We start from the raw sequence: 25,404 nt of genomic DNA, 5'->3' as shown, positions 1-25,404 counted from the left end.
TCACATGGATGACAACGTGTGTGTGCATCGCTTATCTGCATGGGGAACACATGGCACCAGGATGCACTATGGGAAGAAGCTGGCAGCCCAAGCTGGCGGAGGCAGTGTGATGATTTAAGCAATGTTCTGCTAGAAACCTTGGGTCCTGCCATCCATGTGGATGTTACTTTGACATGTATCTCCTACCTAAACATTGTAGCAAACCATGTACACCCTCTCATGGAAATGGTATTCCCTGGTGGCTGTGGCCTCTTTCAGCAGGATAATGCACCCTGTGGTACACCCGACTCAACGGTGCAACATAAATTAAGACGACACAGCGGAATAAATCCAAGCAAAGAAATGTACTAAGCAAAATAAAATAATACGAAATCAATGTCAATCAAACAATCAATATGAGTTACGCATGAATGGATGTAACAAATGATCATGAGCATGAATGGATGCAACAATGACCATAAATCAATAAATGTACAACCCAACCAAAGCAAAGCAAATCAAAAGATAAGCGCACGCAGCAAACTGCTCCTGAACGAGCGTTGAGCAGCCGCCCCGAAAACCTCTTGCTCGGTGCTTAAATCAGATCTTGTGATGAGCAACAGATGCACTCAGTTTCCACACAAATCACCCAACCTGCAACGAAAAGAAAAAACAAAACACCAACCAACACAATTTAATCCTAGCACCTGTCACAAAGCAAAAATGGTTTAGGAATGGCACAACTTTGAGGTGTTGACTTGGGCCTCCAAATTCCCCAGATCTCAATCCAATCGAGCATCCGTGCGATGTGCTGAACAAACAAGTCCAATCCATGTAGGCCAGCTCACAATTTACAGGACTTAAAGGATCTGCTGCTAACATCTTGGTGCCAAATACCACAGCACACCTTCAGTCAGGGCTGTTTTGGCAGCAAAAGTGGGACCAACACAATATAAGGAATATGGTCATAATGTTACGTGTGATCGGTGTATAATTATAGTTCTACACTAATGTTAGTCTCTCTGTTTATCCCAAGGTTTACTGCAGTCGGCCGGATCCAGGCCGTGTCCGGATCGGATGATGGACCGCATCTGGACATGACCAGCACATCCTGGAGTGTCTGCTGAGACCGTGTCAATTGGTGTCTCATCTAAATTTGCCTCACCAGCACGTCATCCTCAATAAACTCCGCGCAAAAACTCTGACCTTTCAAGTATTCATATTCTTGTGTAATCGACGCGCCATCCTAAGTGAACCCGTCTCTTGCGTGGTACCCCAAAATTTTGAATATTTCTATCTAATATGATTTATGACTTGCAGGGTTGGCAGAATAATAATTATACACTGTTTAATATTAGGCCAGAGGAGAACTGGCACCCCGACTGAGTCTGGTTTCTCCCGAGGTTTATTTTTCTCCATCATGCCCTGATGGAGTTTTGGTTCCTTGCCACTGTCGCCTTTGGCTTGGCTTGCTCAGTTGGGGACACTAAAATTATGATCCATAAACTATCCAAATCAAACAAGCCAAATCAAATTTTGTTGCAATATTGTCCTGTTTAACACTGTGAAGCTGCTTTGAAACAATCATCTTTGTAAAAGCGCTATATAAATAAAGTTGATTGATAGTTCACAAAAATAAATGCATTTTAATTAAACTTTATTATTATCATCATGATGTGTCATAAACATTTTCATTAGTAATTTTTGTTGACAAAATAATGCATGTGAGAATCATGCAAATGTGAATTGACATGTTCATGATTTGAATATGGACAAAGCAAATGAGATTTGATAGCTGTAGCCAAGGGGAAGATTTTCATGGAACAACAGTAAGCAAACCCATTTGGTGGCTTCGGAAGATGTGGAATAGGTTACATGGACCTTTTTATGGTGATTTGTTTGGCAGCTCCTATGCTTTCATTGTATGTAAAAAAGAGCAACATGAACATTATGCCCAGCATCTTCTTTTGTGTTTCACAGAAGAAAAATATAAAGTTGTATGGGATTGGAACAGGTGAGTAAAAAAAAAAACAAAATTTCAAATTCTTTGTGAACTATTCCTTCAGCAAAACACTTCCAATCACTGAAAACATCGCCACCCGCCAACAGAAAGCCTTATATCAACACTGCAGTTCTCTTCTATTCCCTAAAACAAATGTCCAAATGAAATGGCCCATTTCCTCTGTCCAGATTACTCCTGACAAAACAAACACTCTGACACAAACACAAGCAAACGAATACATAATGACCTGTTTGTGAGGTGGCAAAGAGCAAAATCAATGAGATGAGACATGTAGGACCTGGAAGATAAAACAACAAATTGACTTGGAAAAACACATTAATCTCATGTTCAGTGAAAGCAAACAGAAGCCCATCACCCTTGTTTATTTCCTTGGAGTGTGTTAGCAGTGGGTAACAGACTGCACAAATGTAATAAGATCCAGAACTCTTCCATCAAAAAGGCAAGAATTATCTAATCATACTGACGAAAATAAATCATCCATACAGCATCAAAGCTGGACGATTCCCAACAGGTGATGGCTGAGCGAAGCAGCCTTAATGCCTTCGTCCTTACTGATTGAAATCTATACAGTATTAGCACGAGTACGCCTTTTATGAGATGTTCTAGAAGGTCTTGAGGAAAAAAACTCCCCTGGTAATATTTTAGCAGATATTTCCCTTCAGCGGGTCGCCAGGCAACTGTGTCCTCATGATTCAGGTCCATAGTGAGAATAGCAAAATGAGGCAATGATCAGAGCTCTATGTTTCCTAGCTGGATCTTAAACTGTGACAAATCAAATCCCTACACATAAGAACCCCCCCATATCAGATCATCAAAAATGCAACATTTACCTTAGAGCCATGGTCAACTACGGTTTGTGTAGTTAACACTCAGAGAAGCTTAAAGAATTCTTTAACACATTTATGAAATGCCTGAGACGTACCATGTGATTAAATATAGAGACAGGCGATGTGCTCCACTGTGATGTTTTTCACCAGAGCTCAAAGCCACAAAATCCTGAGCTACTCGGGAATCGACAAAATTCACAGTATGAAGGGTGGTGGCTGTTCAACAATCCAACCGAGTGGACTGGCTTAGGGCTGCACCGTCACTGGCTTTTTATAGAATGTGCACCACATTTCAGGACTGATACATTTTAGATTATGTTGCATCAATTATGTACGTGCTCTATTCTAGACTTCCTCTTTGCTGCTGTCACATTTTAATTAGGCAGACAATTCAAACGGGTTAGAGTCTGAGTTTTAACATCTCTGTAAAATTTCACTGTAGACGCTACAAGCATTCAAGAATTGTATTCCAAGAATTTTTTATATTTATCTAAAATTATAAAAACATCTCTTCAAAAATTAGGTTTAACAAATAATGAGAAATAATATGTTTTTGTTATATATAATCAATCCAAATGTTCATTTGGAGACTCCGAATGAAATGAAAAAATAAATAAAAAATCTCTTCAAAGTAGAGGCCCGATAAATGAGAAATTATATTTTTGCTTTTTGTTATATAGTATATATGTATATTAAATAATCTGGAAAATGTTGTAATGTAATATATATATATATATATATATATATATATATATATATATATATATATATATATATATATATATATATATATATATATATATATATTAAGGTTTGAAATTTTAGAAATTAGATGTCCGTTCATACTTTTTATACAAAAAAAAAAATAAAAAAATTTTTTTTTTGCTAGAACGACAGAAACTCAGTCAGTCCTTTGGCTGTATTTCAAAAGCCTGATTGCTAATCAAAGCCGAACTGTTGGACCTGAGCTTACCTGCAGCACAAGAAAAGCTTAATGCACATGATTACTGATGCCTTGCCTTTCCAGAGTCTCCCACAGAGAGGTGGCCTGATTGTCTAGAACAAGGCACAGAGTTGCTGAGACACAGCCTCCGGTTTGCTCTGAATTCAAAATATCAGGGAGGGAGCAGCAGAAATGGCTCCCCTTTCATGTAGTCAGGCTGCTAGGTACTGTGGGTAGTAGTACTGTCAGTTATCCGTGTTCTCCCCCTGCTGTTTGCACATGGTACTCCAAAAGAAACGGCTTGGAAATAAGGAACACCTTGATGTTATATAACAGGATTTTTTTGTAATACAATAATGCATGTATCACGTGGTCTTTCCGTAATTAATTTTAAAGAGGTGAAGACAATTTGCCAGGATACGGGAGCATTAGAAATGAATAAAAATGCTGGAACATTGATGTCTGTGTGAAACAGATTAACTGCCTATTCATGAAGGTACGACTCTATTCTGAAAGCAGCAGGGGATTGAGAGTATCACGCCGCAGCGATACGGATGATTTGAAATTAACAGCGAGCTTTTGATGGCGTGCTGTGGGCATTCCTAAAAGGTAACATAAAATGTTAAATAAATAGTATGACCAAAGGCAGATAGTAACATCTCTGAATGAGTGTGACTGCGTTGGCAATTAACATTCGAAGAGAGTATGCGTCTTTGAGGCAGAGTGACCTTGGAGGCAGACAGAGAGGAGAGCCGCTGAGAGAGAGAGAGAGAGAGAGAGAGAGAGAGAGAGAGAGAGAGAGAGAGAGAGAGAGAGAGAGAGAGAGAGAGAGAGAGAGAGAGAGAGAGAGAGAGAGAGAGAGAGAGAGAGAGAGAGAGAGAGAGAGAGAGAGAGAGAGAGAGAGAGAGAGAGAGAGAGAGAGAGAGAGAGAGATAACGAGGCAGACCAAAGACAGGGAGCAGAGGTGAATTTCAACATCAACTCAGTATGAAGGCCAGCTGTGTAAGAGGGGAACCGAACAGTGAAGATAAATTGGTGAAATTCTCCATTTGTCCTTCCACATTTTCTAAATACCAAGGTAATGAAAAGAGCCAGCTTCATTTGAGCAGTCATTAAAATTTTATTAACATTATATACAAAAATACTGCAGTGGAGCAAGTCGAGATAACTTAATTAGCCACAGATGAGTGTCAGGCTGCTATGCAAGCAAGCCTGAGACGTCGCTGAACTGAAGGTAGTCCTGAAGCAGTGTGGGGACGGGCAGCTGTTGTATAAAGGAGGTCTTCGACAGAGCATCGCTGCCCACTGATGCCCGCACTGCCAGCCTGCACAGGTGAGTGAGGGCAGGGACTGATTCTGGAAACATGAGCAAAGGGTTACTGAGCTGTGGCCACTTAGACACAGATAGAATGCAGTTGAACTGGACAATATAGTTGTACATCTTTTCCAAAAATATTTCAATATCAGTTAAGATGCATTAAATTGATCAAAAGTGACAGCAAAAGAATTGTTACAAAATATTCCTTTCAAAATAATGCTGTTCGTTTGAGCGTTCTATTTAAAGAATCCTGGAATTTTTTTTACAAAAATATTGAGCAGTTTAACTGTTTCCAACATTGATAATAATAAGGAATGTTTCTTAAGCAGCGAAGCTTAATATTGAAATTAGTTAAACATGTTTGATTTCAATCAGCCATGGAGGCCAACAGATTCAAAACACTATGGTAAAACAAAGTAAAAATGCAGTTAAAAGTTACAAGAATACTGGTATTTTATATTTTTCATTTACATACACAAATATAAAAATACAGTTCTAAACAGCAACATTTACCCATAGATATTCTTAGTTTTTTTGCTAAAACAATTTATAGTTGCACTGTGGTGATAAATTTTTTGAAATTGTGTTTATATGTCAAATTAGAATTAGACCCCATTGACATGCATTATACGAGCAACGGTTGGATTAAAAAAAAATCATGTGTGTTCTACTGAAGAAACAAACACACCTACATCTTGGATGCTCTAGAGGTAAGAAGATAAACACCACATTTTCATTTTTGGGCCAACTATCCTTTTAATATACTTTAAGACAAACCATGTGCACATTCAGAAGTCAACAAAGTTGCTAAGAATTTTCTCCTTAAAACTGCAGTGAAAAAAAAAGACTCAAAAACACGCTTTGAAACTGCCGGTGGTTCTTACATCACAAACTACCTTGTAACCAATCACGCCAACGTGCAGGCGGGCTTTAGCAAATCATTAACTATGACCGAAGCAGGGGAGTCTCAAGAGAAGTCAGGTTATATACGGGTATATTTTTCCTGTTGATATGAAAAATTGTCTACATTTAACAATAAAGCGGGCAAATTACATATGATGTTATGATGAACTATGTGGCATATTTTCATCATAACATCGTAATTAGAACATCAGTGAAGAAAGTAATAGTCTATGCCTTTCTTCACTGATATTCTAAGTTGTTCGAAGTGTTTCTAAGGTTGTTAGCTTTGAGCAGGCAGCTGTCTGACTCCGAGATGGCAAACAGGAACAACTTTGTGTGGCCTTCAGATTAGCTCAAGAACAGTGCGTAGAGAGCTTCACGGCATGGGTTTCCATGGCCGAGCAGCTGCATTCAAGCCATACATCACCAGGTGCAATTTTTTTAAATCATGGGATTGCCAGACAGCGAAGGATGATTGGTCACTCCAGAGAACATGTCTCCACTGCTCTTGTGGTGGTGTTTTACATAATTCTGGGTTTGGCGGTTGCCAGGAGAACAGTACTTGCCTGACTGAATATGTGGTGCGTGTAAAGTTTGGTGGAGGGGGGATTATGGTACATATTGTTTTTCAGGGTTTGGGCTTGGTCCCTTAGTTCCACTAACAAACTCAATGCTTTAGCATGCCAAGACATTTTTATGCTCCCAACTTTTTGTGGGAACAGTTTGTGGCTGGCACCTTCCAACATGACTGCGCACCAGTGCACAAAGCAAGGTGCATAAAGACATGGATGAGTGAGTTTGGAGTGGAGGAACTTGACTGGCCTGAACAGAGTCCTGACCCCAACCCGATAGAACACCTTTGGGATAAATTAGAGCGGAGACTGCGAGCCAGGCCTTCTCATCCAAGTGCCTGACCTTACAAATTCGCTTCTAGAAGAAGGGTCAAAAGTCCCCCATAAACACACTCCTAAACCTTGTGGAAAGCCTTTGTTATAGTTTTTTGTTATAAATTTGTTATAGCTGCAAAGGGTGGGCCAACTTCATAATAAACCCTACGGATTAAGAATGGGATGTGTGATATTTTCCCCCCATCTAGCGGTGAAAAGGTATATGACCATCCAGTGAATATTAGTTTCTGTTCCTCTCAATTCCAATTTCATTTTAAATCCTACGGTGGCCGATTTAGTCCAAGATTAACAAGGCAATCCCCCTCTTCGCATTCGACACGGTGCCATCGAGTGTTAAAACGCGAAAGGCGAAGCTTGAATTTATGGGTATGTCCCTCTTTGGCTAATGTACTTTCAAGATGGAGGGGCAACATGGCGACCAGCATTCGAACCCCTCACCCTTAAGTATTTTCAATGGCATATTATAAACTTACAAGAATACTTTATTACTTGAAAGAAGTAAATATACATTAATGAGCACATATATTTTTGAAAGAACTAAGTGTTTTTATCTAAAAATAAACTAAAAAAGTTACACAGTGTAGCTTTAAGGCAGGCGACCCAAAACGTTTGGCAATATAATGTATATGGCTGAATTAAATCAGTATTCCTACTTGCCAACATGCAGCGTTTTACAGTAAAGTTGAGCGAGTGGGTCTCTGAGATGGTGTGAGTGGAGGCAGTGGTTATTTGCATATTCATGGATGAAGGGTGTAGAGTCAAGTTATTTTAAGGCATAAAGATTTTTTTTCACAGACTGTTAAATGTTGGGGAAAAATGTCTGATGCGTGACATTATTTTAGCCCTGTGTGGTACAGTATGTCTTAATATATAGGCTGTCTGTTTCATCAATGTTAATCAAACACCATTGTGGTACCATGGGGAAAAAAGTTGAACATATATTTTTACTATAAATATTTGGTTTTGACTTTGTGTGGGGCAAATTTGGTGTTATAAGCAAGGATTTTAAGGTATGGTTGCTAAGTGATTTTGTTTTGGAAGCTTCAGAAAACTCGATTTTGCTCAAAATTGACTGCTGACTATATTGAGTTCAAACAGGTGTAGCTCAGCAATTCATCATCTGATTCAAATGTTTTTTTTACAGGGGGCCTTTAATACATACACATTTTTGAGTTCTAATGCAAACTAGAGCAAATTTTTTTATATTTTTTTATTAAAAGGTGAACTAAACTTAAATTGCCCCTATTATGCGATTTTACATATTCCTAATTTTGTTTCGACAATAGGTTTCGATGCATCCAAGTCAAAAATCTTTGAATTTTCTCATAACACAAATGATAGCATTATTACTTTCCTCCCAATGTCTGAAATGGTTCGATAAAGGATTTAGGCTCTAAACCCTGCCTTTCTGAGAACTTCCTCTGCTCTGATTGGTCAGAAGGCCCCATCTATACTCCCAGTACCATATCTGAGTTTCAGCTCTGGAGGCTTCCTCAGCACATACACATTGTGATACAAACAGTCATCATCTTTTGGAAGTTCATGCAAATTGGATTTGCAGCAAAGAAAACAGCATCTTCTTGACATGTCGACAACACAACATGCTGCTACAACATGTTGTTTCTCAGCTACAACTACAGTGTTTGAGGATGGGTCAAAAACGGCATTGCTTGCGGGTAGCCAGTAAAGACCATAGGTTGGTATTATGCACATTTCTTAAAAACCTATCCATTTGTCATGCACTTTGACCTTTAAAACTTTTAACAAATAGCTGTACTACACACTGCATGAAAGGTAATATTCGAAAAAGCATAATAGCAGCCCTTCATCTATAATGCAGAACATCTTAAGGAAACTTAAATAAATTAACTATTTTGCTTCATTAAATTTTTCCAGCAAAATAATTGTGAATGTACTGTACATATATGATATATGCATTATATTGTGGGAAAAAAACACCTGATCAAAGTCATAAAACCCACACATACAGAAGTCTACAGGTCATACCGAAATGCTTCCGTGGCGTCCAGGTGCCATCAACTCGGCGGTGAGAGAGAATCTGAAGCATTGCGGAGGGCAGAGTCTTCCAATTAATGAACTCCAGAAAGAAATTAAGCACTCGGTTTTCAGCTTCTTCAAGCCTGCACCCAATTACAGCATAACAGGCAGAAGTGAAGAGCTTAACGTTGACGTTAATAAAGCACGATCATTTATTAAAAGCCATGCATGGTGAATCCAGTCATGATTAAAATGAAAAATGTGTGGCTCAACAACCCCAATGTGTTGCTTACATTTTGTCCTGTAGGAGCAGCATGGGGTCCATTCCTGCTTTGAGCAACAGGGGGAGCCAAAAAGAGGCACTCTGCAGCTCAGCAAGGGCTCTATTGGTCAGCTCTCCGAGTCGGTCGCCCTGAGGAAGGCCAGCGTGCTCCAGGATCAAGGGCAGGTGTTCTGGTACATGGCCCTGCAACACAAAGGCATAGATGCCCATGCTCACATGGGCCCCTGCTGCCAAGAGCATCAGAGTGATCTCACGAGTCTGGTGACACTCGCTGTCCAAACTGAGAGACAAACGGAGGGGAAAAAATGTGTCATACTGTCCAATTCATTATATTTAAAATGAAAAGCAGTGTACTTCTATGTCATACTTCCAAGAGTTGCACCACAGAGCCATGTCCAAAGGGCAGCTGTAGCCAAACTGTCGGCAGCTCTGGGCGTCTGGGCTGTAGCCCTTCTTTAGCAAGGTCCGAAGGCTGTCCGCCTGTCCGCTAAGTACTGCCAAGTAAACTGGACTGACCTTTCCTTCACCCCGGTCACATTCTCGCTTCGTTACCGGAATCAGCTTCTCTAAAATACTACACACAAAGACAAGAGATGAGCAGCCAGATTAATCCAGAATGGCAAAAATGATTTCATAAAGGCCAAAGTTACATTGTCGACATCATTTAAAAAGTGCAAAAGGTTAACATTCAAATGTTATTTATATTATACTTAGTAACGGTCACATTGTGGATTGTTTTTTAAAATGTGTCTTTGTAAGCACTTGACAGACCCAGTACGTATTTGACCGAGCTGCCGTACCTAAGCCGACTGAACTGGGCCGCAGCATGGATGGGTAGCTGCCAACAGTCCTCATTGCAGTACAGGTTGGGGTCAGCTCCATGGGCCAGCAAAACCTCCACACACCGTACGTGGCCCTCCTGAGCGGCAATAAGCAGAGGTGTGGCCAGATCACTTGCTTGGCAGTTCACATTAGCCCCTGTGGCAACGACAACCTGTGCTTAGCGTTCCTGGGTCAACATAATTTGTGTGTATGTAATCATAACCATAACCCTAATATCACAGGGAAATTATAGGTGAATAACACTGATGTAAGCACCAAACCCTGGTTGTAAACCTAATCTTGACAAACTGTAAACTTGCCTCACAGATTTGATTGGTTTATTGAAATGTTTCATGATCAACAAAGATGCACTTGGTAAAATCAGGTTCAGTGTGATGTTTCTTTTCTTTCTTAATAACTATTTAATTAAATAAGGGTGTTCACCATCATATTCATATGTGATGGTATATATATAGTTGGGACACTGTACAAATAGTTTTTTTTCCTCTTTGCAATTTTACTCTGAGGCTCCTTTCTGATATTGCTCCACTATTTTTCGCTGCAGCATTGGGGGAATTGGTGATCCTCTGCCCATCTTGACTTCTGAGAGACACTGCGACTCTGAGAGGCTCTTTTTGCAAAGATCATGTTGCAAATTGACCTAACAAGTTGCAAATTGATCCTCCAGCTGTTCCTTATTTGTACATTTAACTTTTTCTGCCTCTTATTGCTAATCGTCCCAACTTTTTTGGAATGTGTAGCTCTCATAAAGTCCAAAATGAGCCAATATTTGGCATGACATTTGAAAATATCTCACTTTCAACATTTGAAATGTTATTTATATTCTATTGTGAATAAAATATAAGTTTATGAGATTTGTATATTATTGCATTCTTTTTTAATCGCAGTTTGTACAGTGTCTCAACTTTTTTGGAATCGGGTTTGTATATAATATATATATAGTTTATGCCAAGTTCTTAGAACTCAGTAAAAATTTACTTTTTGTATTCAATATGGTTTTATATGACTATAAACTTTTAATTAAACTATAAACTATAAACTAAAAGAGAAATTTTCATTTAATGACTATAAATTTGTCTATGACTATTGACTTAAAAAAGTGATTAATGACAATATTTAAAAAAATACCTACACCCTTTAGAAAACGGGATAACAATTATTTGACAATGAAGATTAAATGTGATTTACAGTCAGCCAACGGTTTCATGAAAACAAAATTCATAAATAAAGTAACAGAATAAAAACAATAAACAAATATAAATAACCATAGGCGGAGCGCGTGTGAGGCTGTGCAGTAGCGTGAATCTTCTCACTCAAACTGCCTGCTGTTGCTTCACATAGACCATTTTGATGTTTGCAAAAAGCGATGATGTGTTTTATGGGCAGAGCCTATCTGGTGACAGAAAATGACAGTTCTGCAGTAGCAGTCTATGGAACCCACAGAATAAAAGATTTCACATTTATATCCTGCAATTGACTTTAACCATAAACATAACTGTGATATCTGCTACTAAATGCCTATTGCCTTTAAAGGGACAAGCTGCCCGTGACTGTTGGTCTAGTATGAAGTTTCGCCATAATAATAGCATATTATAGCAAAGGATCCCATGCGTATGGTTTCTATTTACGTGTTTTTGTAGCTTTTAGCAGAGGTGTAAAGAGTATCTGCAAACCATACATGAGTAAAAGTACAGATTCCTTACAGTGAAAATGACTCCATTACAAGTCACCATTTCCAATACGACTTAAGTAAAAGTCTTAAAATAACTGATTTTAACAGCACTTAAGTATTTGACCCCTACTAAATATAGGCTCAAAGATGCACTAGTCCTCAACACCTGAGACACATACCAGTGAAAATTAGAAACAATTGATTTGTAAGATGAGAAATCAAGTTTATTTTCTAAAATAAAAAAACTGAACACTTCAATATTGCAATAAATCAAGGTTGACACACCCCCATCTTAAACATCTACAAACTCTCAAGTCTCAGTTAAGTGCACAAGAAGGTCATAAGTATACCAATATCCTTCAAAAAGTCTCTTCAATATAGCGGTTAAATAAAATAATGTTAAGTCAAATTAAATAGCCATAGCCTTCTTGCACTGCATGTCCTGGTTTCAGCCTCACCACCAGCTACAGTCATAAACGAAACACTTGCGATTCATCAACTACCTGCTAATGCACGCGCATTCATGTAAAGTAGCCTTGTTGTCATGTTTGGGTGAGTAAAGGCAAAACACACAAGATATAGTACCTCCAATGCCCTTTGATGGCCTTTAGATTGCTTCTTTACAGCAGAAACAAACTGCTGCAGAAAAAGTTAGGTACCATGCAAAATGTAATGTGTAATTGCATTATTTAACACAAATGTATTGGAGTAAAAAGTCAATTTAAAAAAAAATCCTTTTATTATAACAAACAATTTAGACATTATGCAAATAAGAAATTCATTGTGCATTCGGCTTCACTGATTATAATGGAACTTGTGATTGTGATTGTGTCATCGCCAAGATGAGTGACAGCTTTTTAGTATTATAAAGGATTGTTTATCAATTCAGAATCTGAATAAAACTTTTATTTCTCATGCTTGACCAGTAGCCACATAAATGCTGCAAAGTTTCGGTAGTGACATCTGCTAAAATAATGTATTTGAGCGATTAGCAAATATTATTATCACGTACTTAGTACCCCTTATGTACCCTCGCCACTGGTAGAAACAGTAATACTTGTGAATTATTTTATTTTATTTTATTTAACCTTTATTTATCCAGGTAAACTGTTTGAGAACCACTTCACATTTACAAATATGACCTGGCCACTTTACAATATTTTCAAACTTTACATTATTACAATACCTATTCTTAGTTATTATAATTATTATATTATAATATCGATATTATAATAACTATATAGATATTATATATTATATCTTTTTTAAATTAATTTATACATATGATTACTCCAGTCTTCATTGTGTCACTTGATCCTTTAGAAACCATTCCAATATGCTGATATGGTCCTCAAAAATTAAATTGTGTTATTGTTCTGTTCTATTTTTGTGGAAACAGTGTGATACATTTTTAATGATTCTGTGGTGAATAGAAAGTTCAAAAGAACAGCATTTATCTGAAAACAATATTTTGTAACATTATAAATCTTTTATCTTTACTGTCACTTTTAATCAATTAAACAGTTTCTTGCTGAATGGAAGTATTACGTTATTTGAAATATTAATAAGCAGCCACATTTTTAATGAGGCTTTTCCATTATAAAGACATTTTTTAAGACATTTTAGACAAGACATTTTTTTACTTCATGCCACCCCTCACCCACCACAAAAATGTGAACATGAAGTTTAATTAAGAAATTAAAAATGTGCTCACCATAGAGAACTGTATTCCAGTCTCTGTATGTTTGAATTAAATACATTTATAGACCTGATCCAAAAAAAATGTGATTGACCCTTATTTCAAACTGCTTATCTGCCTCTGAAGAATATACCCCTGTAAATAGCCCTGTGGATATAGTAGTGATAACTCTAATGTCGCAAGAGTTAACGCTGAACATTGACCAAAGCATATAATGTACAAAAAGGGAAGCATATGAGTGGCTACATGCAGTTCATACAGGATTAATCATTAAAGAAGTGTTCTCACCGGCATTTGCAAGAATCTCTAAGCATTGGTGATGTCCATATTGTGCAGCAACAAATAAAGGTGTGATCCCATAGTCATCCACTGCCTCCAGAGAGCACATGCTCACCAGGAACCTCGCAATCTCAGTATGGCCCTGGAAGTGTTATTTAAAGATAATCATTTCTTAAATGTATTGATGAAAGATTTTAAGAAGTGCCTCAGATGTAGGACTTGAAAGCTTAGAACACACACAATGGCCTTGGGCTTTTATTTTTTGAAGTTTAATTAAACATTTAAAGTATAAAACTTATTGATAGAGGTATAAATCCAAAACAGTAATGACATGCAACAGAATAATAATTTGATGTTTTAAATTATTATTATTTGTTTTTTTACTGATAACTTGCTGATAAGCACTTAAATTTAAAGTTCAGTTAGATAAGAGCTGCAGAGCATATATACTGCATACAGGTCCTTCTAAAAAAATAGCATATTGTGATAAAGTTCATTATTTTCCATAATGTAATGATAAAAATTAAACTTTCATATATTTTAGATTCATTGCACACCAACTGAAATATTTCAGGTCTTTTATTGTTTTAATACTGATGATTTTATCATACAGCTCATGAAAACCCAAAATTCCAAAAAATCTCAAAAAATTAGCATATTTCATCCGACCAATAAAAGAAAAGTGTTTTTAATACAAAAATATCAACCTTAAAATAATTATGTTCAGGTATGCACTCAATACTTGGTCGGGAATCCTTTTGCAGAAATGACTGCTTCAGTGCGGCGTGGCATGGAGGCGATCAGCCTGTGGCACTGCTGAGGTGTTATGGAGGCCCAGGATGCTTCGATAGCAGCCTTAAGCTCATCCAGAGTGTTGGGTCTTGCATCTCTCAACTTTCTCTTCACAATATCCCACAGATTCTCTATGGGGTTCAGGTCAGGAGTGTTGGCAGGCCAACTGAACACAGTAATACCATGGTCAGTAAACCATTTACCAGTGGTTTTGGCACTGTGAGCAGGTGCCAGGTCGTGCTGAAAAACCAAATCTTCATCTCCATAAAGCTTTTCAGCAGATGGAAGCATGAAGTGCTCCAAAATCTCCTGATAGCTAGCTGCATTGACCCTGGCCTTGATAAAACACAGTGGACCAACACCAGCAGCTGACATGGCACCCCAGACCATCACTGACTGTGGGTACTTGACACTGGACTTCAGGCATTTTGGCATTTCCTTCTCCCCAGTCTTCCTCCAGACTCTGGCACCTTGATTTCCGAATGACATGCAAAATTTGCTTTCATTCGAAAAAAGTACTTTGGACCACTGAGCAACAGTCCAGTGCTGCTTCTCTGTAGCCCAAAAGTGGCTTGACCTGGGGAATGCGGCACCTGTAGCCCATTTCCTGCACACGCCTGTGCACGGTGGCTCTGGATGTTTCTACTCCAGACTCAGTCCATTGCTTCCGCAGGTCCCCCAAGGTCTGGAATCGGTCCTTCTCCACAATCTTCCTCAGGGTCCGGTCACCTCTTCTCGTTGTGCAGCGTTTTTTGCCACACTTATTCCTTCCCGCAGACTTCCCACTGAGGTGCCTTGATACAGCACTCTGGGAACAGCCTATTCATTCAGAAATTTCTTTCTGTGTCTTACCCTCTCGCTTGAGGGTGTCAATGATGGCCTTCTGGACAGCATTCAGGTCGGCAGGTCTTACCCATGATTGCGGTTTTGAGTAATGAACCAGGCTGGGAGTTTTTGAAAGCCTCAGGAATCTTTTGCAGGTGTTTAGAGTTAATTAGTTGATTCAGATTATTAAGTTAATAACTAACCTTTTCATGATATGCTAATTTTTTTAGATTTTTGGTTTAGCTGTATGCCAAACTCATCAGTATTAAAACAATAAAAGACCTGAAATATTTCAGTTGGTGTGCAATGGATCTAAAATATATGAAAGTTTAATTTTTAGAATTGTAAATTAAAGCTATAACCTTGTAAACAGCTTGATGGAGACAAGACCAGCCTGACACGGAGCGAGTCCCGTTGACTTCTGCTCCGTTTTGCACCAGCAGCTCCACCACATCTTTGTACCCACCATCTACAGCTTGGAACAAAAAATGAGACAAATATATAACAAATGAATAATACACATGGAAAACATGATCTGAGATGGTGATCCTAGGTACTTTGGGTTTACCTGCAAAGAGAGGACATGAGAGCTCATTGGTTGTCCTGTTAATGTCCGCACCACCTTTGAGAAGCCACTTGACCGCACGGAGGTGTCCATTCCTCGCAGCAAAGTAAAGAGGAGTCTCTGAGTTGTGTGTCAAAGTGTTGACGTAGTCTTCACAATTCACTGAAGTAAAGATTGACATTGAGATACAATTAATGACCTGCGCATTAGACGTAAAATCGTTTAATAATTTTACAAATATACGTGTCAAAAGAGCTCTGACTGTTACTCTTCAAGGGATGGTTGTGATTTAAATACGCACATATTGAAATGTAGTTACACAAAGGAGATTTGAAAGCTACCCTACCATACAAAAAACAAAATACATTCCTGCACTGGAACTGAGAAAACAATAAAATACTGTCTGTCCCATAAGGAGAAGATTTTAAGGACTAAAAACTGAGATTTCTGTCTGTTTCTCACACAAAGGCAAAGCTACCATAACACTCGGTGAACAAGTTGCAGAGATAAATCAAACATTTATGTAAATTTGTCAATATTGACAACCGCAGTCCCAGTCGCATTTTCCCCAATATTTTCTTTAGTGAAGAAAGAAATTCATACAGAGCTGGAATCATACATGAAGCATAAATAATGCTAGAATTTTTTATTTTTATGTGAACTATCCCTTTGCACAAGTCACTCTACTTTATGGTCCATGATGCATCTTTACACAGCTGATGTAAGGCTGCTCTGTGCCTGCTCAAAACTTTTTGTAAAGACGTAATGTTGCCTGAAAGCCAGGCTAAATTATGTCTGCTCCTCTAACCCACCTTGGGCCCTAGTACAAAAGAGTGCTATTAAAATTACTGTTTAAATGCATTAATGCCACACAATTCACTCTTCAGGAGCGCTTCTGTGCCGCCACCGGTGTAAATGTTAAAGCTCTTACCAGCTGCAGGGAGTAGCAGCCGCACACACTCCGCTGATCCAGCCGCCGCAGCCTCATGTAGGGCATTCCAGCCTCGGTTATCTTTCACGTCCACCGCGAAGCCTCTCTGGATGAGCTTCTGCACCCGTCGACCCTTCCCTTCCCGGGCTGCCAGCGCGACGGCTGAGCAGGTGTCTCCATAGCACTCCGTGAAGTCCATCGATTATTCCTCATTAAACTCTCTTGGCTCTTAGCTGAGTGCAAGTTGACAGTTGTATTGAAATGAAATTACACCTGCCTTATACTGCAGTGGCAAAGGTTAAATCTCTATCACGCAGCAAATCAAGTGCACACTAGGTTACATCGATAATTATGATAAGCTTGGCAAATGACGGTGCTTTGATTGCAAAATAACGAGTTAACCACTTTACATATATTAGTAATCTAGTTCATTTTCCCATTTTCCAGAAGACAACAAAAAGATAAAGAGACAATTATGTCGCAGACGTGGTTCTAAAACACCTAAAAACACATTAATGAATGATGACAGAATCAAATTTCATTCGTTTTAGCACCGGATAAAATAATTTAACGGAACTTCCGGCGATGCTGTTTTCCGATTGGCTGATTCAGGACTCCGGCTAGAACAAACATGTTGCTTTGCATTCCGACACTATGGTTCCGACCTTAGATACGTATACGATACATATCTATGGTTCCGACAATAAATAAATGATAAATACGCGGAAATAATAATAATAATAATAATAATAATAATAATAATAATAATAATAATAATAATAATAAATATATATAAAGATAATGCATCGCCTTTGTTTTATATGTTGCTTTATGTAATACTATCTTTGAGTTGCATGATGAATAATGGACAAAAATAACTTAGCCAGATACTATAATTTAATGAATAACTCCCTTTCTGATTTAAGGAGGTGTCTGGTTTCTGTTTATTGAGTAGATCAATTGAAAATATGTAAAATATGTTGTTGTCCTTAAATCAGAAAGGGAGTTATTCATGATAGTATCTAGCTAAGTTATTTTTGTCCAGTATTCATCATGCAACTCTAAGATAGAATTACATAAAGCAACATATAAAACAAAGGCGATAAAAGTGGTCAAAACCTAGAAATACCATTTTCTGGGTGTAATATAAAAGTAAATGAGTAAAAAAAAAGAATTAATAAACACACAAATAAATAAACTATTAATATTAACTATTACATTTTGATATTTAAATGTAATTAATATTACATTTTGGCAGCTCTACAGATAAATTATACCCATATGTTTAATCAGAAATCCATTGCTACAACAGCTATTTTGATTAATGTTAAACTATCTTAAAATTACTACAGTAACTTTATTGTATTAACGTTAAATATGTCGGTGGCACTGTGTTATTTATATAGATAGTGGTTATATGGATACGGATAGTCTGGTTACCATGGCAATTTATTTGTAAGGGTTTAATTCTAAAGCCGGTAAACTGGCTTTTATTTTGAAAAATCTTCCATTATCCAGTTTATACCTTCAACTAATGGCGTACAGATTTTAACGTTGATTTTTTATTTTTTATTTTAGCTAAACCATATATTTACAAAAACGTTTTTTTATGGCATCTTGTAAATCAGACGTCAAACTACGTCAAGAGATTAAACTTGTTACAAAGTTTCATCGGCTAGACTTATTTGCCCTTGACAAGTAACGTTATGTGCTTTTTGTAATCTTAAGCAATACTAATGACTCGTGTGTGTCTCCACCTATGCCACCCTGTCAACACACCTAACCAGACTCGTCAGTGGCACACTGGCCCTAAAAAACCGTCCATCTACATATAAGTGGAACATGTGTTTAGACACACTGTGAGCTCAGCTGGCAGCAGAAAGGATGTGGGTTTTTGGTTACGGATCTTTAATTTGGAAAGTTGACTTTCCGTACGAGGAGAAACGAGTGGGTTTCGTCAAAGGTTTTAGCCGCAGGTTCTGGCAGGGAAGCACGGATCATCGAGGGGTGCCTGGAAAGGTATGGATCCGATTATTCCCTATCAAAATCATACGAGTAGATCACCAGCAAGTGACCAGTCATAGTGACATTTAAGGATGATTGAGCGATGAACAGTGCGATTAACACTTCTTATTGATTTCATTTCAGCCTGGACGAGTGGTGACATTAATAGAGGATCCTGAGGTAATGACTGTTGTTGATCTATTACGTTAAATACTGATAGCTTTATGGTTATGCAGTGACTTCTCGTGTCTCTATGATTTACTTACTCATAGGCCTATGTTTTATAAAATGAGTCATATATTTATAAGAAATGGATAAAATTATATATTTAGGTCTTTTTCATCACTTAAACAGATATAATAGACATGTAAAATACTATATTACACGCCTTTCTATTGATCTATACATTCAATCATGTCCTTAGTACAAAGTAATCAACTTCCACAAGAACTATAAACCATCAAATGATAAATATCTCAAAATATTTTTAGGTTATGTTATAGAAAAGACCAAACTACCTCTAATCATACATATAAATCATGTGAAACTATATGTTTTTATTTAATTTAATTTCCTTAATTTAGCGTCTTCCATAAGTCATCTTCCACGCTGTTAGGATGTATTTCTAGCCAGACCACAATTCCATTGAGACCATTTTCAGGAAATTACCAAATTTAATTTATTTTTCCTGCTGGAAATCAACTGTACAACATGAAGCAAGCTTTAACGCTCACTCCTACCTTTTTTGTAGATTCTGAAATGTGATCCTTTGTGTCCCACTCTTAACGCTCCACCCTGTTTAAGCTATGTGATAAAGAATATTTGTCTGGTCAAAAAAAAAAAAAACCTCCAAAAAAACATATCTGACATAGTTATAAAAGTTATGTTTATCTGTAGAAGGTTAGCTAGCTAAATTTTGATCCCTCAAATAGCTACGCTTAAGCTTAATGTTTTACATGCTAATAGAATAATGTATTTATATTGCACTGTAAAAAATAGAAAAGTGCCTCCAATTGAACATTTTCTAGTAACTGATCACATCAAACTTTTTCAGTTGGCCGCATTGAAATTCTGTGAATTGATGCAATTTAATTCACAGAAATTCAATTCAGTTAACTGAAAAATGTAGATGTGATCAGTTACTAGAAATTTTTGAATTGGAGACCTGCATTTATTTTTATTTTTTTACAGTATGTATATTGCAAATGTTTATATTTTTATATGTGTGTGTGTATATATGTAATATATATACACCAGTTCTGGGACGATTACTTACAAATTAAATAGTATATTACTGAATGACACGTCTGTATCCCACCTTTCATGGTGATTATGCAGTTTTATTTATACACTATGGATCTTTAGGGATTATTTTTGCATTGTGCCTTACTTTTTTATATTATATTTGTAATATTATAATTAATGACAGCATGCATTTCATTTACATGTATTCATTCAGTAGATATTTTTAACTAATGCTAAATAAGTCACACAAGCGAACATAAATAATCCAATTATTTTGTGTGTGTTGGTTCACTCTCCTCCCTGTAGGGTTGTGTATGGGGTGTTGCCTATAAATTGCCATCAGGCAGAGAAAATGAAGTTAAAGAGTATCTCGACTACAGGGAGAAATGCGGGTATGGGGTGATCACGGTTACATTTTATCCCAAAGATGAAGAATACCAACCAATGCAGGACACGTTGCTCTACATCGGATCCTGTAACAACCCAGATTACCTTGGCCCAGCGCCTTTGGAGACAATCGCTCAGCAGATTGTGAAGTCTGTAGGCCCCAGTGGCAAGAATGCAGATTACCTGTTTGAGCTCGCCAAAGCCCTCAGGCAACTAGTTCCTGAAGACTTCGATGATCACCTGTTCTCTTTGGAGCGCCTTGTGAAGGAGCTGCAGGAGCAGGAGATGGAGTGACCTGCTATAGTCCATGTTGTCCTTAATCTTCTGAAGAACTCAGGATTTTAGTTTTTTGTGTACGTGTGTGAGATCATTTATCAACTATGACAGCTGATGCAAACTAAACAGGATAACCATGGTAAAGCATTAGCAGTACTGATTTAAGGCAGTCTCTTTACTGAACATTTTAATGTACTCTCGATTTCATGACGTGACGTTTCACATGTCTTGCGTTAAATGTTAAGATACAAATCAGGTACCTAAATGGATTTTAGTGTATGCTGTAACATACGATAGTTGTCATTATGTCCATGAAAATGCAAAAGAAGAAATATTATTTATTTTATTTTAATTTTCAGGGCACATTTATATTTCTGAGGAAACTTGAAAATGTTACAAAGCCATTTCTCATTTATTTCTAAAGTTCCTTATAACCCTCCTTATCTTTAAACCATGCCAGGGTGAATCTCATGAAAATGTTCATGTCACATTTAAACAAATATATATATATATATATATAAAATATTAATTTATGAATTGGAAAAACAAATTTAAAACATGTTATTGTGACTATTAAGAATTAAAACATTTAAGTATGCTTTCCCACCAAATTCACAATGACATACTTCTCTTTCTTTATTTATTACTGTAACATGGTTATATTTTCTGGTATGTATGGGTTCATTATACTTATGATTATAATGTCAGAGCAAAACATGTTTATAAAAGCTACTTAAAAGTCCTAATTGAACAAAGGCCTAATCCTGGCTTAATCTAAACCCTGTCTGTGAAACCAGGCCTGTATGGTGAAAACTTTTTGAAATGTTTTAAACATAATTTTTGAGATTCACCCGAGTTTATTAACTTTATTTATTAACTCAGGATACTTTGGTCTGAATAGTTACAACTCTACCACATGTTGTTGCATTGATAACATTATGTGTACTGTTGTTTTATAATAATTATACAAGTTAATAAGGACTTGGACATATTTATTGCGACCCAGATAAAAAATAAAAAAAGCAAAATTGTGGGGGAAAACAATGTTTGCATTTTTAATTTGTTAAAAACAATACATTTATTGGCCTTGAGAGTAAAATGAAGCAAACATCTAAAAAAAAAAAGAAACAGAAAAAAGATCACTGCAGTTTTGGCACTAAGCTAAATAATGACTCTGTTATGTACACTCCCAGATGTAAAACAGAACTAACCATGGTAGAACCTGAAGCCCTTTATGGCGCTGTGTGTGATTCAGAGAACAATCTAAAGTGGTTTTGTACTGAGGCTGGAGTAATTTGTGACAGAAAAACAAAAAAACGATCCTGGATTCTGTCACTTGCCAGGCTCAAAACATGAGCGACCCAACCATAATTTGGTCAAACTACAAACGTGCACACTCAAACCAACATGCATGTGTATCTCGCCGCCTTCCACAAACTCGCACGATTCTCACGCTAAATCTTCTCGGGCTGTTCTCGCTAGAAGACGTCAGTCGTTTATGCATAGATAAATGCTTATGTAGAATACATAATTCATACACACATAAATACACAAACACATAGGACACAAAACAAAACCCTGTTGTAATGGCAAGTGAGCAGAGAGCTACAGGACAGTCACAGCTACCTTCCGACACACCTACCACAATAACGTAAAAAACAGGAGGGCTCAGCCCGATCAAGTTACAGATGCCAGTCTAGTTTAGATCAGCCGACATTTTTCCAAAGTTGCATGCCGCATCAAATTACCATGGCGATTTCATTTGAAAATATGCTGTCTCTATGTCACTCAACCAAGAATCGCATGCTGCTAACTGTAAAATGTTTAAAGGAAAAAATAAATGCTAAAAGATGCCAATTTTTCCAGCGAAATGCAGAAAAGTGGTTTTGATCATTCTAAACAATGGATTCAGTCGTTGAACTATCTTAACACGCTCCGATCACTGAGAGCCTCACGTCAAGAGAGCATGATGGGGACTTTGTAGTTGGATTTGCGGGGGCAACCCATAGGCATTCTGTCCTTCTGTTGCAGTTAATGGCAACACAGGATTAGAGAGGGGGGGGAGAAAGAAAAAATCATCCATCTGTACAACAATATTACAGACTGCAGGCCGTACATCCCTGCGCTGGTAAACCTTAAATATTAAGTATAGTTGAAATGCAAAAATATGGGCTAGATATATACATACAAACAGTACGTACAGAGTATATTTCTAAGTCGCTAAATCACTCGCTTCGGGTATGCGTGCTCCATACGACTCCTTCATGCCTATAAGTGCCTCCTGTCCTCCTCTCATCATGAGCTCATGGTTTAGTGGGCTTCTGGGTTCGAGAGGTTCTGCTAAGATTCTGAGATCCTGAGCATCTGTGTCCTGCCGTCACATCCTCGTGAAAGTAAAAAAAAGAAAAAGAAATGACTAAAACCTGCAGACCTGGTGTCACAACCTGAAATTTATCAGATAAAATGTCATCAGGTCAGTATCATGTAATTAAAAGGTGTGGTTCACCCAAAAAGGAACATTTGATGTTTATCTGCTTACGCCCAGGGCATCCAAGTTGTAGGTGTGTTTGTTTCTTCAGTAGAACACAAATGAAGATTTTTAAATCCAACCGTTGCTCATATAATGCATTTCAATGGGGTGTATTTCTATGAGAGCCACTACGAGAGTAAAAAACACAGACATACGAATCCATATTAAACCCTGCGGCTCGTGGCGACACATTGATGTCTTAAGATAAATACTGATCAGTTTCTCGCAGAAACCGATCGTTTCGTGTTTTGTTACCTCATATCAGACGAATCTCATCTAGCATTCCCAATGCGACTTACACTAAATTAATGCATTTTGGTGATTCGCTAGTTATTTTTTTCTATTGCCGTTTTAATCAGGCTCTTGTCCGTCGGGCAAGTCAAATTTTCTTTCACTTGTCCCTTCAAAAAAATCCACTTGTCACGGACAAGAGTTAATGTCGAGCCCTGTATATAGCTATATACACACACACACACACACACACACACATACATACATACGAGATCGCACCGGGTTAATGGCATTGGGAATACTGGATGAGATTCGTCTGATATGAGGTAAAAAAACAAAAACAAATACTGTTAAATTTGTCCCAGAAACCGATCGTGTCATGTCTTAAGACATCAATGTATCGTCACAAGCCACAGGGTCGTATGTCTGTGTGTTTTTTAATCTCATAGTGGCACTCATAATCATTGAAAACACCCCATTGATATGCATTATACGAGCAACGGTTGGAGTTACAAATCTTCACGTGTTCTACTGAAGAAACAAACACATCTTGGATGCTCTCTGGGTAAGCAAAATAAAGCAAATAAAAAATAGCATTTTTGGGTGAACTATCCCTTTAAGCGGCTTTATATAGACTAAAACAGCTTTTTATTAACCCATCCTTCCCTTGGTTAATTTTGACCCGAAACTCATTTTTTAAACATTTTAAAATGTGAAGAATTGAAAGGAATGACAAAAATGAGAGAGGGAGGGGGAGACGTGAGGGAGGATTTTTCAGCCGGGACTTTTTACTGCGCAGTCGAAGTACTCTCAGAAGTACTATTCCACCATACATTATAGTTCCCCTTTTTAATTCGCTTAGAAAAGCGCCACGTTTTATTTATATCACCATACTAGGTTGTTCAACTCTTCGTGTAGCTGTATTTAAATAGGGAAAACGTGGAGGTGTTTGGTCGCTTCTAACTTGATCACTGTTTGGTACCATAGTGAATGAACTGGGGTTAGTGGGCTAAGCTAAATGCTATCAGATCGTCAACGCGCGTCAGAGCGATTAAGTGCACACACTGAGACACGAAAGAGGTATGTATCAACTCGTTTTAGTTAAGGGATTTTTTTTTTTTTTTTTTAACTTTAATAACTTTAAGAATGTGCTTAAATTACTATTTATTATTTATTGATAAAATCTAGTAATTTAAAAGGTAAATAAAATAAAATAAAACTCCAAATAATTGCATTAAAAATATCGAAATTAAATAAAATAAGCTTTCTGGACAAGGCTTCAGGTCTTTTTGACATGCTAGAGAAGGATTTGTTACAAAATGCAAGGGAAGGATGAGTTATTTTGGCAACAGAATGGAACATATTAGCATCAAAAATCAGTAAAAACCTAGCAAGCTGCCAACCTAGATAATATTTATTGGGCATCACAAGATAAACTCTAGACAGGCAGACTTTGTAACATACCATCTATGCATAGTAGCAGGGTGACACGAGAAGGTCTGTGAGCACCACGAGCTGGTCGTCCGTGAACTGCTGCTTGTGCTCCAGCCAGTTGTCATGATGAGTACGGCGGAAATTAGACAGAGTCTTTTTCACGGTCATCTAAATCAGACGGAGAGAGGCTTGTATTGATTTTTGTTAGATTTAATGGGGCCCTAAGAGCGAAGCACACAAGAGGGAGACACAAAGCAATTGTGTTTGTAATGACGGTCCGTGTACCTCGATAGGCTGTGTGTCGTTTAGGTGTGCGCTGAGGTCCATGAGAAGCTGAGGCATCCAGGTCGGGACATCATACGGGCTGGATAAGATGCAAGCGCTGAGTCCCAGCACTCCGGCGTGACGTCGCACCAGATCTGAGGACAGATTGATATCTTTTTTCTAAATAAAAGTATCTAAAATGTCACTGTAAATTAAAAGTACATATGGTATCATTTTATACAAGT

The 25,404-nt window shown here is 37.6% G+C and overlaps 3 protein-coding genes across 5 annotated transcripts in view; 1 reads left to right on the top strand and 2 right to left on the bottom strand.

Moving 5' to 3' along the window:
• Positions 1 to 4,872: 4,872 nt before the first annotated feature.
• asb3 (ankyrin repeat and SOCS box containing 3) lies at positions 4,873 to 17,395 on the bottom strand. 2 transcript variants are annotated; one of them, XM_067430032.1, is made up of 9 exons: positions 16,789 to 17,394; positions 15,861 to 16,019; positions 15,655 to 15,767; positions 13,685 to 13,817; positions 9,983 to 10,160; positions 9,550 to 9,756; positions 9,193 to 9,462; positions 8,909 to 9,042; positions 4,873 to 5,128 (listed from the first exon to the last, which is right to left on the bottom strand). In XM_067430032.1, exons 1-9 carry the CDS (start codon positions 16,985 to 16,987, stop codon positions 4,971 to 4,973), a joined length of 1,551 nt encoding a protein of 516 aa, XP_067286133.1. In that variant the 5' UTR covers positions 16,988 to 17,394; the 3' UTR covers positions 4,873 to 4,970. The 2 variants fall into 2 exon arrangements, with proteins under 2 accessions (XP_067286133.1, XP_067286134.1); XM_067430033.1 differs by lacking the exon at positions 8,909 to 9,042 and having other exon boundaries at positions 16,789 to 17,395.
• A 918-nt stretch (positions 17,396 to 18,313) lies between these two features.
• On the top strand, positions 18,314 to 21,179 carry chac2 (ChaC, cation transport regulator homolog 2 (E. coli)). The gene is made up of 3 exons (XM_067429564.1): positions 18,314 to 18,807; positions 18,937 to 18,972; positions 20,344 to 21,179. The coding sequence occupies exons 1-3, from the start codon at positions 18,673 to 18,675 to the stop codon at positions 20,716 to 20,718; spliced, it is 546 nt and encodes a 181-aa protein (XP_067285665.1). The 5' UTR covers positions 18,314 to 18,672; the 3' UTR covers positions 20,719 to 21,179.
• A 75-nt stretch (positions 21,180 to 21,254) lies between these two features.
• The window catches only part of psme4b (proteasome activator subunit 4b), a 45,425-nt gene continuing 41,275 nt past the window's right edge, over positions 21,255 to 25,404 (bottom strand). For both annotated transcript variants that reach the window (XM_067430684.1, XM_067430685.1), the window contains 3 exons: positions 25,181 to 25,314; positions 24,926 to 25,063; positions 21,255 to 23,144 (listed from right to left, as the gene is read on the bottom strand). In XM_067430684.1, the coding sequence (XP_067286785.1) occupies positions 24,929 to 25,063; positions 25,181 to 25,314 (269 nt within the window). In that variant the 3' untranslated portion in view covers positions 21,255 to 23,144; positions 24,926 to 24,928. The remainder of the gene's footprint in view (positions 23,145 to 24,925; positions 25,064 to 25,180; positions 25,315 to 25,404) is intronic.

Source organism: Pseudorasbora parva, chromosome 21 (assembly GCF_024679245.1).
Source record: "Pseudorasbora parva isolate DD20220531a chromosome 21, ASM2467924v1, whole genome shotgun sequence".
NCBI classification, from domain to species: Eukaryota; Metazoa; Chordata; class Actinopteri; order Cypriniformes; family Gobionidae; genus Pseudorasbora; species Pseudorasbora parva.
Note: the sequence above shows the minus strand (reverse complement) of the source record. Positions and strands in the feature narration are given on the sequence as shown.

Bases quoted from the DNA above. Each gene is read 5' to 3' on its own strand.
- asb3 (XM_067430032.1), bottom strand. From the start codon at position 16,987: ATGGACTTCACGGAGTGCTATGGAGACACCTGCTCAGCCGTCGCGCTG. The intron at 10,161-13,684 runs GTGAGAACACTT...TCGTTGCCACAG, and splicing joins AGAGATTCTTGCAAATGCCG to GGGCTAATGTGAACTGCCAA. The intron at 9,463-9,549 runs GTATGACATAGA...TTTGTCTCTCAG, and splicing joins CTGTGGTGCAACTCTTGGAA to TTTGGACAGCGAGTGTCACC.
- chac2 (XM_067429564.1), top strand. From the start codon at position 18,673: ATGTGGGTTTTTGGTTACGGATCTTTAATTTGGAAAGTTGACTTTCCG. The intron at 18,808-18,936 runs GTATGGATCCGA...ATTTCATTTCAG, and splicing joins ATCGAGGGGTGCCTGGAAAG to CCTGGACGAGTGGTGACATT. The intron at 18,973-20,343 runs GTAATGACTGTT...TCCTCCCTGTAG, and splicing joins CATTAATAGAGGATCCTGAG to GGTTGTGTATGGGGTGTTGC.